The 19429-nt window shown below is 51.8% G+C and overlaps 1 protein-coding gene across 1 annotated transcript; it reads left to right on the top strand.

Moving 5' to 3' along the window:
• Positions 1-13574: 13574 nt before the first annotated feature.
• On the top strand, positions 13575-16589 carry CST9L (cystatin 9 like). The gene is made up of 3 exons (XM_021713345.1): positions 13575-13808; positions 15503-15613; positions 16500-16589. The coding sequence occupies exons 1-3, from the start codon at positions 13575-13577 to the stop codon at positions 16587-16589; spliced, it is 435 nt and encodes a 144-aa protein (XP_021569020.1).
• Positions 16590-19429: the final 2840 nt, after the last annotated feature.

Below are 19429 nucleotides of genomic sequence, written 5' to 3'. Positions count from 1 at the left end.
GCAGGCGGGTCTCAAACCCGCGGGCTCAGGCAATCCACTCACCTCAGCCTCCCAAAGGCACGGGATTACAGGCTTAGCCACCAAACCTGGCTCAGATCAGACTTTTTAATGTGTAAGAACCTACAGTATTTGTCTTTTTGTGCCTGACTTATTGCACTTAAGATAACTCCAGCCACTATTTCTAGTGTAGTGACACTTTAGGTCTTCCTCATGTTTTCAGTGCCCCCATCAAGAGAAACTGGATCCCAGTCAGTCTCCATCTCCTATCCTGGCCTCCAGGACCACATTGTACTTCACGTCAAATCACACTGGCCCAGGTCCTTAAATCCATAAGGAAATCAAATCACACTGGTCCTTAAATCCATAAGAAAGTCTCTCCCTTCTTTTGAAGGAGTAGATGTGTCTACCCACCTTCTCCAGAGAAACAGCCAGTAGGACACACACACACACACACACACACACACACACACACACACACACACCCGGGAGGATCCCCAAAATGGAATTTCTTATAAAAAAAAGTATGTATTTATTCTTGCATGTTTAAATTTTAGTCACCTTCAAAGGACTCTCTGTTTGATGCAATAAACCTATCGAGACACTTTTCCCACTGCTTAAAACAGTTTTTGAACTCGTCAATTCCGACATCTTTTAGTGCTTCTGCTGTCTTTTGTTTTACCTCTTCCACATGGGCAAAATGTATCCCTCAGAGGACGTTTTTTGGATTGTGGGCATGAGACACTGCTCCCAGCTCCAAGAGATTTATTTAGAGGCACTGGTCCACATGACTGTGGGCTTGGCAAGTCTGGAGTTTGCTAGGCAGGTAGGATTTCGGGCTATGGTCTGGAGCCGACTTCTTTCTTCTGGAAACCTCAGCTTTTGCTCTTGTGGGGTCCAGTCGCGTTATCAAGGTTTATCTCCTTTATGGAGAGTTGGCTGACTTCATGTTAACTGCATCTACAAAACACCCTCACATAAGCACCTAGACATGTGTTTGACCAAAAACTGGGCACACGGCCTAGCCAAGCTGACACAGAACATTTAACCATGCAGCTGGTGTTCCTCTCTCTTGTTTTTCTTTCCTCTGCTCCTGTTTTGAAAGCTAACCTGAAGCGTGTTTTCCAAACACTCCTGTTCCTGCCTAATTTCCGAGGGAAATCTGATTCTTAGGAACAGAATGTCCCAAACATGTGGCCTCTAAGCCTTCAGTTTTGCAGCGATAGTGCGCGAGAGATGGAACTCTCTTCCCCAGGACAGCAGGATGCTGCAGGGGACTCGGACCTCAGTGGCCACAGCCTCTGTTGTTGGCTCCCCGGCCAGACATGACTCACTTGCCACATCCAGTTGCCAAGGGATAGGAACATGTCTCGGGGGATGGTCCTGGGCCAAATTATAGCTCAGGAGTTCTAATGTTAAAGCAGGGAGAGTGAGGAGGCAGGCCCAGCATTAATTCACATACATAAAAATACGAGAGTGTCTGTGCTTTCTACACTGGCATACTTCACTGTCCATGAAGTTAAATAGAACCAACCTTATGTGAATGCAAAATATACCATTATGTATGTACGCGATTTTTAGAACTAAGGAGGGAATCTTGTGGAGACTTTCATGATACGCCTTCCTGCTCGACTCTGTCCTGGACTCATTTCTTTGGGATACGCACAGTCGTGTCCAGGGGAGTCTCCTTTAAAATGTCTCTTCTCCCCACCTTCCAGTCCCTCAGTGTAGAGCCCAAATGGGTACTGGCAGGAATCTGGCTACCAGAGCCAGCACCTTGGAGCAGAGATCAGAAGGGCATGTGGGCCTTCGAGTGGAGACAGTCCCTTAAAGTGGGAAAATCTGGCTGCCAAGCCTTGTTCAAGATCGGTGTGAGAACTTAGACTTCCATTTTGCAAGTGAGCAAATTCAGACCAGCCAAAGCAATCTTGAAAGTTTGGAGGTCTCACACTTCCTGATTTCAAAACTTCCTGCAAAGTTGCAGTAATCAAAACTGTGCAAGTAGCACAAAGACAACGGCGTAATAGAGTCTGGAAATAAACCTGCACATATACAGTGCAATGATTTTTGACAAGGGTACCAAGACCACACCAGTGGGAATATTTTCAACAATTGCTATTAAGAAAACTAGGTATTCACATTTAAAAAAAAAAGATGGACCCTTACCTTATACCATATGCAAAAATTATCTTAGAATAGAATAAAGAGGTGGTTTCTTTTGCCCGTGCCAGCTCTGTTATGTCACTCTTTTTTTCCTCCCTTCTTTCTCTAATAAACTTTGTTTAGCTGGGCTCGGTGGCTCAGCCTGTAATCCCGTGCCTTTGGGAGGCTGAGGTGAGTGGATTGCCTGAGCCCGCAGGTTCGAGACCCACCTGGGCAACTTGGCGAGACCTCATCTCTACAATAAATCAAAAAAACCGCCGGGCGTGTTAGCGCATGCCTGTAATTCCGGCTACTCTGAAGGCTGAAGCGGCAGGATCGCCGAAGCCCAGCAGGTGGAGGCTGCGGTGGCCGGGAGCAGCCACTGCACTCCAGTCTGGGCGATAGAGTGAGACTCCAACTCAAAAAAACCCCCCAAAATAACAACTTTGTTTAAAAACTTTGGAAAGAAAGACTAAAGATCTAAACATAAGAACTGAACCTATAAAACTGTTAGAAGAAAATATCCGAAAAATCTTTTTTTTTTTGAGTTGGAGTCTCACTCCGTCACCCAGGCTGGAGTGCAGTTGCACGTTCTCAGCCACTCCAGCGTCGACCCTCTGGGCTCCAGCGTCGACCCTCTGGGCTCCAGCGATCCTTCCACCTCAGCCTTCAGAGTAGCTGGAACTACAGACGTGCACCACCACACCCGGCTAATTTTTTGATTTATTGTAGAGATGAGGTCTCACCAAGTTGCCCAGGCGGGTCTCGAACCCACAGGCTCAGGCAATCCACTTACCTCAGCCTCCCAAGGTGTGGGATTACAGGCTGAGCCACCAAGCCCGGCTCAGAAAATCTTTATGACACTATCAAGCCAAACACAATAGCATGCTCCTGTAGTCCCAACTACTTGGGAGGCCAAGGTGGGAGGATTGCTTGAACTCAGGAGTTTAAGACCAGCTTGAGCAACATAGCAAGACCCTATCTCTAAAAAAATTAGTAATAAAATAAATTCAAAAAAGACACTATCAGCAGAGTGAAAAGGCAACCTAGGAAAGGGGGAAATATTTACAAATTATGTATTTGACAAGCGGTTAATAGCCAGAATATATAAAGAACTCCTATAACACTACAGCAAAAATAGAACAACCTGCTCAAAAGTGGCAAATGGACTTGAATAGACATTTATCCCAAGGAGACATTCAGATGGCCAAAACACACATGAAAAGATGCTCAACATCACTAGTCATTAAGGAAATGCACATCAAAACTGCAAAGAGATACCACCTTACACCCATAAGGGTGACTATCATTGAGGGTGTTTAGAAATTAGTTCCTTCTTGCACTGCTGGTAGGAATGTGAAATGGTAGCGTTATGGAATACTTATGACAGTTCCTCAAAAAAATTAAAAACGGAATTACCATTTCATCCAAATCTAGTTCTGCATATTTACCCCATAAAAGCTAACGCTGGGACTCAGATAGATATTTGTACACCCATTTTCATTGCAGTATTATTCACTAACAATAGCCAAAGGGTAGAAACAACTCAAGTCCCAATTGTTAGTGGATGGACGATAAATGAATAAACAAAATTTCTATGTCCATACAAGGGAACATCATTCAGCCTTGAAAGAAAGGACATTCTAACTGGGCTGATTTACAGGTGGTGGCTGACACTTATAAATCCCAGCACTTTGGGAGGTGGAAGCGAGAGGATGGCCTGAGCCCAGGGGTTCGAGACCAGCCTGGGCAACTTGGTGAGACCCCATCTCTACAATAAATCAAAAAATTAACTGGGCATGGTAGCACACGCCTGTAGTCCCAGCTACTTGGAAGGCTAAGGTGGAAGGGTCTCCTGAGCCCAGCAGGTCGAGGTTGCATTGGTGGTGAGTATGCGACTGCACTCCAGCCTGGGTAACAGTGATACTCTGACTCAAAAAAAGGGTAAAATAGTATATTATTCATTGTATATTCATGTATATTCACTGTATATTCATTGTATGTTATATATTCATTGTGTATTCGTGTATATTTTAACTCTAAAAAAAAGAACAAAATCTCTACCTTCAGTAAAATTACTTCTTTCCTCTGTGTTTCTTGCACCTCCCACGTCCTTTTCAGTAGTCAGACATCGAAGTCATCTTTTGTCAGAAAGAATTTCCTAAAGGGCAGGGTTGTAGCCATTGCTAGGCCGGAATGGGTGGGGCTTCTGATGAACACCAGCAGGAGTCTGGAACAGGATTCCCTCCCCCGTCAGCCCTTGTCTTCCTGCAGGTCCTAGTGAGGGGCAGGATGGGCTGGGTTCTTGGGGGGGGCTTTCAGTTCCTGGGAGAGGTGGGGTGAGGCAGGGTACTCCCTGGGATGAATGTGTGCACAGCAGATACGAAGACGAACTGGGAGTCTTGGACAGCCCCTGAAGACCCTCTAGACCCTTCGCCCACTGGTGCGTTGCTCGGTGCCAGGGACACATTTGTCCAATTGCATCTAAGGATCATGGCCAGGAGAGCTCAGGGAGGCCCTCAGACCACCTGCCCACTGTTGGTTTCCAAAAGCCCGCCTGAGGGTGGGGCCTTGCCCACTGCATCTCAGTCACCTAGAGGGCTTGCTAAAGTCCTGGTACCCAGACCCAGCAGTGCTGAGCCTATCAGGGGAGTCTCCAGGATCCATCTTAATATCTGTGGACCGAACTACCCAGGGGTTCTGACAGACAGATTCCAGAAATGTTGCCTTCGGCGAGGACAGATGAGCAAGTCCACTGCAAGTCACTTGTCATCTATGCCGGAGCACTTGATTGTGAGTCCTGTGGGTGTGAGGGTCTCTTGCAGAAGGAGGTTTGGATCAAACAGTCCTTGGCAGTCGCCTCCAGGACTCAAACCGATGCTGAGATCCGTCATACCTCCAGGACTCTCAAGCAAAAAAGGAAAAGGCTCTGGGCAGAGCCAACTGTCCAGGGTTGACCACCATGCCCTGAGTGTTCACCAACGAGTCCTTTGCTGCTCGTGTTGTGGTTTCTGGTTTTGTGCATGCATGTGTTAGGGTGAGTGGGCATTGCTGTGAGTTCAGTGTTTCCAAGGTAATCTTGCCATCTCATGAGATGAGCGCTCTGGAGAAACATGTCCTGGGACAGAGATGGAGCACAGAGCCGGGGTGCAGGTGGGGAGCCCTGAAGGCAGAACTACATATAGCCTTAAAACCTTTCTGAGGAGTCCCTAATCTTAATCACTTGAAACAGACACATTTTCATTATGTATATTTTAACATTTGAAAAAAGAACAAAAATCTACCTTCAGTCAAATTACTTGGAGGAAGCTTTCTCCATTGTTATCTTGGACCACGTAACCTGGAATATCCAAAGGTGAGCTCCACAGGTGACTCCCATGTGACTCCCCGTGCTTCCAGGATCTTTTCCTTTCTCCTGCCTGCTCCTCACCCACAGAGAGCAGGGCCTCCCTTGCTTGACCTTGTACTCCTTCCCCAGCCCCCAACCCACATCACCCTGTTGGGCCTGAGAGCTTCTCTTTGAGTTCAAGAGCATGCAAAAAGCTGAGAACTATTAGGCTTATATCTAAATCCCAGCACTTTGGGAGGCCGGGCAGGAGGATTGCTTGAGCCCAGGAGTTCAAGACCAGCCTGGGCAACATAGCAAGACCCCGTCTCTAAAAAAAAAATCAAAGACTTAACCGGGCATGGTGGTGTGCACCTGTAGTCCCAGCTACTTGGGAGCCTGAGGTGGGAGGATCACCTGAGTCCAAAAGGTTGAGGCTGTGATGAGAGAGTGAGACCCGGAAAGAAGGAGAAGAAGAAGAAGAGGAGGAGGAGGAGGAAGAGGAGGGGGAGGAAGAGGAGGAAAGAAAATGTGGGTGAGCTTAAGATGGAAAGCAAAATCTCCACGTTCTCCAGGCCTCTGCCCCGACCCCAAGGGTAGGTGCTGTGTCCCAGAGCTTCTGACATCTCCCTCATGACTCATCCACCTCATCCACCTACCCCCACTGGGACTCCATTTCAGACAACATCTGTCCGACCTCCAATATTAAAGATGGAGATGGAACCATCCAGACATCACCCCAGCTCCAATGTTTGGTATTTGGATTTCAGTGTTAGACTAAGTGTAGCTCAGCGCTACCCCCTTGCATGTTTTGGGCTTGACCTAGCGGTTTCCCCGTAACCTTTCACATGGTGAACTGTGACCCAGCTGTGTGTGTAAACAGACTGACTCACTCCTGTGCCAATCACATGGCTTTGGCCAATCACAGGTGGGTTCAAATAAGGCAAACGCTGAGCAGTCTCTAACCTGCTGCATCCCTCCCTCAATCCTGACTTCTGTCCCTCTCTTTCCTCTTTCTGCCCATTGATTTTCATCTACCAAGCGGTTGCACGAGGTATCTCTCTGAACCTACCCTGGTTGTGGTCACCCAACTCACTGATCGTTTTTTTCCCAATTAAACTCTATTCAATTGAATTTGTCTTAAAAAAATTTTTTTTGTTTTAACAATAGTTAAAACAATAGTTACCTTTTAACTTGAACCACTGCACAGACATTAGAGAAATATATTCCAGATCGAATCCGTTAGTCTGAATTCATGTGGACTGTGGCGAGGCCTAAGAAAGATATGAACCCTGCCAGGAACTGCCGGTGTGCATGGAAAAGGAAAGGAGGCAGAAAATAGACTGACCCAGCTCTGTGTCCCCCTAAAGAGACTATTATCTCTGCCGTGGTTTACTGTTGAACATTTCAAAAGTGCCCAAGTTGGACATTTGAGGCTGATCTCTAAATAAAACTGACTGAGGAAGTGGGGAATTTGGCTGAGACGGTGGAAACCACCGTGAGATGTCTGAAAAGGACTCTGAATGGAATCGTTTGAAGGAGAAAGCAGCCGTTGTCCCTGCCTGGACAGCCTTTGAGGAAGGCAGAAAGGACACAGTGGCCAAGTTGGCCATGACCAAAGAGAATGTTTTAAAAGGAGTAGAGGTAAACGCTGCCCAGAGTGTCAAATGAGACGGATTGAGGACACCGTGCTCTGTGCACATTAAGTGGGCAGAGGCAAGACAGCCCCAGACACCCCAACAGAGGGCTCGCAGCGATAAGGCACCCTTGTGAAACAGAGTGAGTGGCAGGAATGCAAGGTCTTGAAGCTCTCAGGTGATGACTGTATCTATCTGCTAGGCCTCATTTTATTTTACATATATATATATATATATATATATATAAACTTGCCCCATGGGGAAAGGAGGCCCAAGGCTGTTTTGGCTTTGGAGCACAAGGGCATGGTCGTTTATCAGCCCACTGTTAAGTCATGCTCGCTGCATGGGCCCCTCAGCTGAACTCAGCCCAGCGCCAGCCAGGGCAGGGGGTTAGGATGCAATGGGATGCCAGGTGTTCCAGCTACAAGACCAGAACACAAGACCTGGAACCCAAGCTCTGTGACATGCGGGGTTTGAGGCTCTGGAAAGCCAGCTTGGTTGTCAGAGCCTACCAAGGAGACAAACACCTGATTGACTTCTCCAGAGTAAACTTTCTGGAGTTCTGATCCCAACCTGGGTCAGACCAAAAGTCTAAACTCAAAGCCAAGCAGCAATATGTAGTCCCCCTTCCATGCCTCTGTCCACACCATTCCAGGGAGGATGATAAGTGGTGATGAGCCCTGGAGCCCTCCACTCCTTGCCCCTCCCTGTTCACACGCTGGTCCTCTCCCTAGCCCATGCCACCTGCCTGCTGCTAAGAACTATTGTAACTACACCTGGCTCATGAGGGTGCATCCCTGATAGCCAAGGACCGTGAGGAGCAACATGGTGTCACAGACGGAGGGCCTGTCTCTGAGGTGCATGCTGTCCGGGCTTCACACGCACTGTCTCTCTCATCTTAATGATACCCCGCAAGGGAGACTCGCCATGATTCTCCACCACTGGGGGGGCAGAAACTCACATAAAACAAAAGCACACCCCAGGTAAGACAGCTGGCGAGAGAGGCAATCGAGACCCTGGCTCACATGTGTCCTGCTCAGAGTCTTCCCTAGCTCTGGCCTCGGCGCCTTCCTCAGGCTCTGCAAATTACGCTACGGTGACCAACACGCCATGCCAACACTCCAGCCTCTGTCAATGGCTCCAATGGTGACAGCTTCTTCACGATCAACCAAGCTCCCCATCCTGTTCTCAGGTCTGTAGTCCCAACCTCCCCAGAGGCACCCCAGGTCCTGTCCTTATTCTTCAGGGCAAGTGCTTGTCTGCATCAAAAGGGTAATTCCAACTTCCCAGGAAGAAAGATTGCTTGAAGAAAAAAACCAAAGAAGTTCAGACAAGGACAGAAGAGCACATTTTGTGTTTACAGATGATGAGGTCTGGGGTGGAGCTTGCTGGGTCTGGTGCTGCAACAATAACATCTGTAATCACCGCTAATCTATGCAACACTTCCTAAAAGCTAGGATCCAGATTCAGATCGTATGCCCCGAAGCAGGCATTGCCACCACTGTTGTCAGGGTTTGAGGAGGGGAGTCAGGGCTGCACCAGGGAGCAGGCCATCCAACAGGCAGGGCTAAGGGAGGTGCCCAGGCCTGGAGTGGATCCTGGCATGTTTCTCCCTTTCCTGGCCAAGGTCTAACAGTGACCTTCCTAGCTCAGGCCCGTGCCCCCTTCGCCCAGCCGGGACAATGGAAGAGAGACTCAAAGGCAACCAACACATTTTGGGGGAACGGGCAAACAATAGAAACGTGTTGGGAACAGAACATAAAGAATGCCCAGCTCCATAGGTGGTGCTAGGAAAGCCAGCTGTGCATCCAGGGTCAGCCCAGAGACCCCCTACCTCACACAACACACACTTGGGCTCAGTGAAATCACACACTTATATGTAAAAAGCAAAGAAAGTCACATGGGTGGAAGAAAACACAGAAGAACATACAGAAGGATTCTTAAATGAAACATATAAAATCACAAACCCTAAGCAAAAACTTCGTACATTGACTGTCTTCAATGTTTTTTCGTCATCTTGTAGTGAAAGGAATCATTTGCACAGTGACCCCAACAAAGTTGACCAGGAGGCTCTCCCTTATCCTGGCGATGTTCTTTCTGGGGCCTGCCTGGAGACACTCACATGTGCACGTGGAAACCAGGACAAGGTGCCCGTTACAGCCCCAGTTTAAAAGAAGAGAAGAATCTCCCCAGTGTAACACCAACTCACTAGGGAACGGCGTCACAACTGCAGTGTGTTAGCACCAGGCTCCAGCAAACAAAGCAAAACTGCAATCGTGAAGGAACCAGGCCAGCAAGGGCTGCCGGAGACTCTCACAGGTAGGATTTGAATGAGCATCAAGTGTTGAGAAACGCCATCTGATGATTATTTATGCAAAATGTTAGTAGCATACAACTGAATGATACACAGCCTCTTGGCTGGCTGTCTCTACGGGAGGCTTCAGTGAATTCGTGCACCCAAGATCCTAAGGCTTGTCTGAATACCAGCTGCTGTCAGCCTCGCGAGAGAGAAAAAGAAACACTGGCTCATTCAAGCCACTGTCATTTGGAGTTGCTATTAAATGGAAACCTGCGTTTCACTTAGTTAAAGTTATATTGTGGAATTTTTGTACTTTTTATATATTTAAAATAATTTAAACTTTTTTTTTTCACTCTGTCGCCCAGGCTCACAGCCACCGCAGCCTCAACCTGCTGGTCTCAGGCGATCCTTCTGCCTCAGCTTCCCGAGTAGCTGGAACTACAGGTGCACGCCACCAAGCCTGGCTAATTTTTTTTTACTTATTGTAGAGACAAGGTCTCGCCAAGTTGCCCAGGCTGGTCTCGAAAGGCCAAGGTGAGAGGCAATCCTCTCACGTCGGCCTTTCAAAGTACTGGGATGGACAGGCATGAGCCATCCTACTTGGCTAATTCAGACTTTGTAAAAAGCTAAAGCATCCAGGAAAGAAAACACAAGGCAGTGTCAGATGGGAGGGAATTCAGGTCTGGAAGCCCAGCAGACCTTCTGCAGACAGTAGTGTCAGGCTGAGTGCGGACCTTGGGCACGGAGGGCCCAGGGGTCTTTGGGAAGGAAGGAACATTTGATAGCCAGATCTCAGCAACAGCCATTGTAGGGGGAACGCAGTTAGAACAGTTTCTCTCTCTCCTTGTCTCAAACCTCAAACCCGCAGTGCCCACACGTGGCCCAGAATTAGAGGAACGCCTTTATCTCGGTGTAAACAAGAATAGCCAGCTCTAGTCACAGAAAAAAGGAATCACCTTCCAGAACTGAGCTGTGGGGACCAGGAGGTCGCACTTCCTCTCCAGAACCAGCACCCAGGCTCGCCCCATCCATACCCAGCCCTGGGGGCCCTGTCTACCCGTGCAAGTGACCCCTGGCTTAGGTCTCATCTACTCAGTAGTAACTTCTACATTTGTATCTTTCCTTTTGCCATTTTTAGATTTTGTGGTTATCCTTGTTTTACATTTTAAATTTGCTGGAAGTATATGTGGGCTTCATTCCTTAAAATGATGAAAGTCAAAGTCAGCAGAAGGCAGAGCTGAGAAGAACCCTAGGAGGAGGAATGGGGGAGGGGGGAGAGGTCCTGAGAGTACCTGAGTCCCTGGAGGTGCCCCACGGCCAGCTGCAGTGTTGGCCTCAGTCCTGAATCCCAGTCTCTCCTCTGAACCCTAGCCTCCCTGCTTCAGAGCTTCCACTCAACCAACCTCGATGTGGGCCTCTACCTTGAACCCCAGCCTCCCCTCTGAACCCTGGCCTCCCGTGCCTAGGAGTTGCCCCTTGACTGAACTCAACACGGGCCTCAGCCCTGAACCCTGGCCTGCCCTTTGAATCCCGGCCTTCCTGCCTCGGAGCTTCGCCTCAACCAACTTCAATGTGGGCCCTCCGCCCTGAAACCCGGCCTCTCCCCTGAACTACAGCCTCCCCTCTGAACCCCGGCCTCCCTGCCTTGGAGCTTCCCTTCAGTTGACCCCATGTGGGGCCTCTGTCCTGAACCCTGGCCTCCCTTCTGAACCCTGGCCTCCCCTCTGAACCCTGGCCTCCCCTCTGAACCCAGCCCTCTCCTCTGAACGCAGGCTTTCCCTACCCTGGTGTCTTCGTGGGATCTTCTGGGCTCCGCACATACTCTTGTTTTCAGCCCATGGGAAACCAGGGAACATTGGGTTATGGGGGGGGGGACTTGAGGAACTCAAGCAGGGGGTGAAGGGAAGGCCTTTAAGAAGCATCAGTAAGACCAGCAGGCCACCCGGAACCCGCAGGTCCCGGAGCCCAGGCTGGGCTGGAAGCAGGCCAGAGGATGTGGCAAAGTCAGGTGGGGCAGTGAGGTTTGGGACAGAGGCGGGAGGGCGCTGGGCCACAGGGGCGGGGAGGGGAGCATCTTGTGTCCTGCATAGACAGCCCGCAGCCTTCTCTGCCAGCTACACCACCTCAGCTTCACAAAAAGGGGCTGGTAGCTCGGTCCTGCCTGCCCACAACTGGCCTTCTCTGTATATTCTAAGGAATGCTTCCAAAAACACAGGGCTTTGGCTTGGGAGACCAGGCCATCTCAGTCACAGAGGCCTTCCAATGAAACCCACGAGGGGGCCAGAAGCACAGAGACAGGCCCCACAGACAGACAGATCAGCCAGTGCCCAGGACTCACTTAGAGAGATAGCCCATCTCCCCAAAACCAGCAAAGACATGTCCATAATTGTGACACCCCCTTCCACCCCAGTTTGCACCATCACCCCTCAGCTTAAAACTCCCACTGTGGTTTTAGTGAACTTGAAGCCATCAGAGAAGAGCTCCAGCCTCTGGGTTGGCATCTATGGCACACTGGCTGCTTCCTCTGTGTGGCCATGTGGGATTGCTTTTACAGTGACACCTCCCCTAGATGCTGCCCTGCAGCCTCCAGCTGTTCCTCGGGAAAAGCAGCCACAGTCATCAACATATGCCGCTGGTACAAGGGGGAGGCACAGCCCCCCAGAATGGAGCCAGGTTCTCCTGAGAGAGCATGCGGATCACATGGGGGCACAGCACCTGTCCTGGGTGTGGGCTGCCCTGGGTAGACCTGGGAGGGGCCTCACTGCAGGTCAGCGTCTTGGGTCAGAGCAGCCGCTCTCCTCCCCAGGGGTGCAGTCCGGTGACAGACACCCAGGGCCAAGAGACCCTCCTTCTATCCGGCAGGGGGTTCCACTCCCATCCCTCATCCTGTGTGACCACCCAAAACCAGTCTCGGCCTCCACGTGCTTCAAGGTGGGCTACTTCTCACTTGTGGGTTGGTCTATATCCACCCCCAGGGCCGTGCTCTGAATGGGGGCTACTCAGTGTGGTCTAGGGACCAGGAACTCATGCATCCCCTCGGAGCTGATGAGAATGCACGTTTCCCAACCCTGCCCATGGCCACTGGGTTAGAACCTCTGGGAGGGAACCGGAAACTTGGGTTTTGCTGCCTTCCTGGAGCTCTGGCCCCTTCAGAGCTTCTAAGCAGCTACAGATGAAGGCTGATGGCAGCTGGAAGACTCTGGAAAGAGAATGTCACTCAGGCTTTTCAGGGCCCCTTAGTTGCTGGTGCAGGAGGCTGTGAGGGTCCCACCCAGGGTCTAGAGCTTCCACACCGACTGTGGCCACTGAGCTGTGGTGCCTACAGCCACCAGAGGGCACCAGGGACCACCTGACAGGCACAAGGCGGCCATCGCGGGGACGAGCTCCTTCTTGTTTTCTCCACTCCCACCACCCTAACTGCAGGCAGCCCCCTCCTCCTAACACCTCTGGAGGAGGTCGTCGCCAGAACCAGCCACGTCCCCAGGCCCAGGGCACAGTGGCCTGTCACCGGGCTGAGAGCCACACTCAGGAGGCCAGAACTTGGCGGGGGCTCCTGCTCTCCTCTCTGGTTTCCTCAGCCCCCAACCCACCCCAGACAGACACCTGCTCTGGGCCCTGAGCAGGACTGGGGACACGGGGGGCAGACCCACAGGACGTCAGCGTGGGGCACTCAGCCTCCACCCCCACGTTGGTCTCTTGAGTGCATGCCCTCACCCCCCACCACCATCCCACCTTCCCCTTTGTCTCTGTCCCTCCTCTCTCCCTCCCCCACTGGAGCGTCCAGGGGTCACCTGTCCCTCGTCTCTCTCCCACCTGCGTCCTTGTTTCAGGGTCTGACCCTGGGCGTCCCATGAAAAATTCCTCTCCCTGCCAGGCACCAGGGAGCAGATGGGACTGGGCTTCATGTCCAGGTCTCCCCCATAGTGGGCTCCTCCCCACCTGCTGCCTGGGTGATGTCCTCTCCCCTGGACAGGAGATGGTTTTCACAGCTTTGTTCAGAGGAGGTGAGGCCACGTGTGGGAGGATGGGGGTGTCACCACAGAGGTGAGGCCCAGAGGGAGGAGTCTGTACCAGAGCTGGTGAATGTAAGGACAGGGCTGGAGCCCGGTAGGCTCCTGTGGGCCCTGCTATGAGGGGATGCCAGGTCTGCACCATGTCTCATTTCTCACCAAGGATGGCTCTGGCCTGGGCACTGCTGCTGCTCCTCCTGGGCATTGAGCCTCTGGTGACCCGTGCTTGGTGTTCTGAAGAGGACTTGGACAGCCATATTCAACAGGCCAGCGAACCTGAGTTCCCCACCACGCTGGATTTTGCCGTGCGCACGTTCAACCAGCAGAACCAGGACTGGCATGCCTACAGGCTGGTGCGTGTGCTCAGCTCACAGAGGGAGGACTCCTGGGCCCAGACGGTGGGTGACCTCTCCTTTTCTTGGCCTGACTTGGGTACTGGGTGCTCATCTGGACAAAGGGGGCCTCAACAGGGAGTCTGGACTCACCCCTCGTAGGCCATCTTGGGTAAAATATAACCAAATTAGGTGGTTTCTGCTTTTCGGAAACACTTACCTTGGGAGTCTTTTAAATTGAGTAAATGTCCACTCAGATGCAGGATGTACTTTCAGTCTTGGTGACTTCAATGGCATTGTAAAACTGAATGGCTGCAAGCAAGGACTTCTCAGGAGATGAAGGTGCCAGGCAGAAAAGGAAGAAAACAGACAGAAAAGTGTTTCAGGAGAGAAAATAAAAATAGACAATTCGGATGAGAATAGTGACTCATGCCTGTAATCCCAGCACTGAGGGAGGTGGAGGCCAGGAGTTCAAGACCAACCTGGTCAACATAGAGAGACCTAATGTTGTGCTTAACGAAAAAACAAAAGACAATTAGAAAAGCAGGGATACACACACAAAAAAGAGAGACAGAGAAAGAGAGTGAAGAGAGAGAGAACCAAGACAGAAAGACTGGTGGCAGGGAGAAATGAAAGAGAGAGACAGAGAGAGAGGGGGAGAGACAGAGACATACACAGAGAGAGAAAGAGAGAGAGAGTGTGAGTGAGACAAGAGACACACAAAGAGAGAGAGACAGAGACAGAGTGAGTTAGAGACCTGAGGACCTGGGCGCTGAGGACCCACCATAGGTCCCAGGGCCCTGTGAAGTCTGCTGTCTTCATGGTCCCCTACTTCTCGGGTTCCTGGGCAAGTCTGATGCCATGGAGTGAGCACTGTGTCACCCTACTCCTCAGACCCTGTTCTGAGCCCTCCCTGTCCTCCTTTCTACAGGGTCACTGTAGGAGCAGTTGGGAAGGCACAGTGCCCAAGACCACAGGGGACAGTGACAATTTCCAGTGGGCACTTCTGGGGGAGGAGCAGCACTCTTCCCCTCAGTCACCAGAGCCTGAGAAAGCCCGGGAGTGGGGAACTGGCCCTGCTGAGCTGGAGCCTCTGGGAAGGCTGCAGGGCCCTGCGGGTTCTCTGCCTGGGACGGGGCGGTGGTGGGGGATGGACAGGCGGGGGGAGCCGTCCATGGTGTTTCTGGCCTGGCAGTCCCAGGGTCAGGTGGGGCTGGGAGGAGTGGATAGATGGGACCAGAGAAGAGTGAGGTGGGATACAGTGCGGGGAGAGCAGGGAGGGCACATTGCAAGGGGCAGGTGCTGCCCTTGAAGCCCATGTCCAAGGGCCTGTGCAGGGTTTCGCGGGCGCTGGTGGCCTGGTTCATGCTGGAGGTCAGTGTCAGAAGGAGGTTGGGCAATACGCTGTGGGTAAGGCTCCCTCTCGCGGGCTGAGAGCACCCTGGAGACTCTCAGAGGCTAACACTCTCCCAGGTGCATGTCCTCTGGGGACAAATCTGCAGGTCCAGCCTCCTCTGAGAGTGAGCCAGTGTCACAGCAGTAGAGTGGGGGTGGGGCTGGAGGCAGGGCCCAAGATCAGGGCTCAGCCTGCATCTGCCATGCCCAAGGCTCTTGGCTCTGAACACCAGTCTAGAGAAGTCCCTGTGTTACCTCCATCCAGTGGCACTGGCCCTGGGTGGGCTCCCTGGTGGAGTCAGGTTGGGTCCCTCCTGGGAGCTGCTTAAGGACTGTGTTCACTCTAATCTCTTTGTGTACAATAGACCCCCAAGTTGACGTTCTCCATGAAGCTACTACTACGCCAAACATTATGTGGAAAATATGAGGCTGACATTGACAACTGCCCCTTTCAAGAAGGCCCAGAGCTGAACAATGTAAGCAGGACGCCCCATCCCCATGTGCACTGCTGGGTGGTGATGGGTGGATGGGTGTGGAGAGCTCACAATGCCACTCCTAGTGATGTGGGAGGACCCTGCAGCTCCCTTCTTGTGCCTCTATGGGACCAGCGGGCAGACTTCCAGGAGCACCCTGCAGGCCCAGGCCCACCTAAGTGTCCTGCCACTGCCCTCCTGCCACTGCAGTGGCCTCCACCTGGACACTGGCCTCAGCCTGCTCTTGTCCCCTGGGTTCCCAATCCCAGGCCCAAGTGGAGGCTATCCCTCTCTGCTCTTCCTGCCGCTCCCCCTGCCCTTTGGAGAAGGAGCCTAGTGGGCTCCTACCTCTTCCCATCTGCATATACAGCTCCCAGTGTCCCTGCACTGACCAAGCCCAGGGGCTGGAGGTTGAGGAGGGGCTGCTGCCCTCCCTCCAGGCCCTACCAGGGCTCTGCTGAGCTCAGCACCTGCTCTGGGGACAGGAAGGAAGCCTGGCTCTGGGGACAGCCCCTTGCCTGATTCATGGGGCCCTCATTGTAAGGTCAGCGAATAGGTGGCTTAAACACAAGCTTTCATCCCAGAGCTGCTCTCAGAGGACTAAGCATCCCTGCTGTGCTTGAGGGCATAGATCACAGGGGACAACCCGACATCCCAAAAGCCACTGGCTGGGAGGGGGAACCTGGCATAGATGCCCTTAGGGAAGGAGGCGCCCAGAGCCGGACACAGCCCCTGAATGGCCCAGGACTCAGGAGGGCAGCAGGACCAGGACCAGAGCTTCTGTCCCACCTGCTGGCTCCACAGGGGTGGGGTTGAGACGGGTCTGGGTCACAGCAAGAGCCCAGTTTCCCACCCCTACCCTCCATCCCTCCTGTGCCTCCTCCCTCAGACCGTCACCTGCTTCTTCACCGTCAGCACCCAGCCCTGGACCGCAAAGTTCGAGCTCCGGAAAAAGAGATGCTTAGATGGCATCTCCTGAGGGGCCTCAGCCTCACGCAACCACATGCTGTTCTCGGTTCCGTGAACACCCACTGCCCATAGGAGTGGACACCTTGGTGTCTGAGCACCTCCAAGCTCTCTGTTCTCCAGCTGTGCCAGTGTTGGGCTTCCTGGCTTGCCACTGTAGACTTCTCTCTGTCCAGTCACACCGTGTAGAATAGGTCATTAAACACGAACATTCCAGAGGTTGCATGTGCCATGACTCTGAGGGGAGGGGCCGGGGGCAAGGGGTGGGTGACTCTCTGCTGGGCAGCCTGTGGGGGCCGGGTTGGCGGGTCCTCCTTCGCCTGGGCCCTCCTTAGGCGGCTCCAGGTGGCATGACGTAGGTGCATCTGAGCTGCTGTCTCTGGGCTCGTGGACGATGATCCATGTGGCCAAATGACCATGACCTCCCAGGGCACCTCATGGGCATTGGGCACGACAGTCATTCTGGGCCCCACCCTCCTGGCAATGTGTTCTCTGCTCACACACCTTTCCTGTTTCATGGCAGGTGGGTGAATGGAGGAAGGACTTCCAGCCTCACACACAAAGCGTGGTGCTGGCACCAAGTTCAGTGGCAGCAACTTCTGGAAGAATCTAGAATGTACAACCTCAGATCCTCCCACCCTACATCAAAGCATCTTTCATAGGTTACAGGGTAGGGTTATCCATGTGGAAGGGTAGTTGCCCAGTATAGAAAGGTGCAGGATCCACGCTTGGCGGGGCAGCAGTAGGAATTCAGCATCAGGCTTCGCTTCAGATCCCAGCTCCAGGCCTGCCACCGTGAAAACCGAGCCAGGCGGGCCTCCAGGACCCCAGATCCCAGGCTTGCTCCTGCGCAAGCCCACTCACAGCCTCAGTCTCAGGTCCACTCCAGAGTGCAGCAGGTCCTATCAGTCGCAGCTCCAAGGCCTGTCCAAGCAGAACAATCTCCTGGCCAACCCTTCTGCCAGGCTGGCCCCAGTGGCCCAGGCTACAGACTTCCCCTGGACTACAGGCTGGCTTCTGGAACCCAGGCCCATCCCAGGAGATCCCATTGCTGGGTCATCCTGGTAGACTCCATCTCCAGGACAACTCTGCAGACAACACTGCTTCAGGCCAGCCCTCACAAACCCAGACTTCAGACTAGCACCCCCACACACGGTTCCCATCCTGGTCTCTTTGGGCCCAGGCTCCAGGCAAGCCCCAACGGCTCCAGACACCAAGCCACCTATCACAGCCTCAAATCCCACACTGGCTTACACATTCAGATCAAGGACCTAGCCCTGTCTCTACAGAGCCGAGCTCCAGGTTCACCCCAGTGCCTGGCTAGCCCCCACAAACAGGTTTCGGGCCTGTCTCCACATACCCAAGCACCTGGGTTTGCCTGGCCTCTTCAGACTCAAGGATAGCCCTGCCCTTCCTAAGTGCCAGATCAGCACTCATGGACCCTGGCTCTATTCCAATTTCAACAGATGTGTGTTCCATACATGCTCTTGCAGATCCATGCTAGATACCCACTCCCACTCACCTAGTAAACAGATCCACCCCAGTGGACCCTTTTAGTCAGCTCACATGAACCAATGAATCCCACCTCAGCTGACCCAAGCTTGAGGTCTCCCTGGAGATGCAGGATTCAGGGTTAATCTCAGGGATCCAGGCACAAGACTCTCACACCTGCTGACCCAGCACCAAGCCAGTTTGCCTGAGAACTCCAGCAGCAAGTTGGTCATGAACCACACCAGACAGTCTTCCCAGAATCCCTGAAAGGGCTGACTTGTGAAGGGCTTTCCCTGCCAGAGCCAGCCTGCAAAGACCGAAACAGGTGCCTACATTGGTAAATGTGCAGGATACCAACACATGGCCAAAAGCATTACAAATAACCAGGGACTACCAAGGGAACAAGATATAGCAGTATTGGCAGAAACTTAGTGGAGATTTATGAGTTACCTGACAAAGAATTCAAAATAATTATCTAAAGAAAATCAGTGAGCAGAAAGATAATACAAATAGACAACTAAATGAAATAAGGTAACAATATGCAATCAAAGTAATGAGGTCAACAAAGAGATAGAAACCACAAAAATGGGCCAAACAGAAAGCCAAACAGAGTCAAAGAACACAATGACTAAGCTAAAAAATTTCACAGAAAGCTCCAACAGCATATTCAATCAAGCAGAAGGAAGCATAAGTGAGCTTGGAGACAGGTCATTCAAAATTACCCAGTGAGGATGGGCACTGTGGTTCATGCTTGTAATCCCAGCACTTTGAAAGACGAGGTTGGAGGATTGCTTGAGCCTAGAAATTTAAGATCAGCATAGGCACCGTAACAAGACTGCGTCTCGACCAAAAAAAAAAATTTAACTGGGTATAGTGATGGGCACCTGTAATCCTGGTTACTCGGGAGGTTGAGGCAGAAGGATTGTCTGAGCCTAGGAGGTCGAGGCTGCAGTGAGCTGTGATCATTCCACTACACTCTAGCCTGGGCAACAGAGTGAGACCCTGACAAGAAGGAAAGAAGGGAGGGAGGCAGAGAGGGAAGGAAAGAAAGAGAAAGAAAGGAAGGAAGAAGGAAGGAAGGAAGGAAGGAAGGAAGGAAGGAAGGAAGGAAGGAAGGAAGGAAGGAAGGAAGGAAGGAAGGAAAGGCAGGAAGAAAATAGATTACCTAGCAAGAGGAGCAAAAACACAAAAGATAGAAAAAGGGCAAGGAAAGCTTATGGGAATTATAAGACGCCATCAAGTGAACTGATACATGCATTATAAATGTCCCAGAAGGAGCAGAGAAAGAGAAACAGGTGGAAAGCATTTTTTTTTTTTTTTTGAGTTAGAGTCTCACTCTGTCGCCCAGACTGGAGTGCAGTG

This window comes from Carlito syrichta, unplaced genomic scaffold (assembly GCF_000164805.1).
Source record: "Carlito syrichta isolate Samal-C Ts95f unplaced genomic scaffold, Tarsius_syrichta-2.0.1 Scaffold304476, whole genome shotgun sequence".
In the NCBI taxonomy this organism is placed as follows: domain Eukaryota; kingdom Metazoa; phylum Chordata; class Mammalia; order Primates; family Tarsiidae; genus Carlito; species Carlito syrichta.
This window is presented reverse-complemented; position numbering and strand designations above follow the sequence as displayed.

Excerpts from the sequence above, each read along its gene's own strand:
- CST9L (XM_021713345.1), top strand. The coding sequence starts at position 13,575 with ATGGCTCTGGCCTGGGCACTGCTGCTGCTCCTCCTGGGCATTGAGCCT. Across the intron at positions 13,809-15,502 it reads AGGACTCCTGGGCCCAGACG|ACCCCCAAGTTGACGTTCTC; the intron begins GTGGGTGACCTC and ends TGTGTACAATAG. Across the intron at positions 15,614-16,499 it reads AAGGCCCAGAGCTGAACAAT|ACCGTCACCTGCTTCTTCAC; the intron begins GTAAGCAGGACG and ends CTCCTCCCTCAG.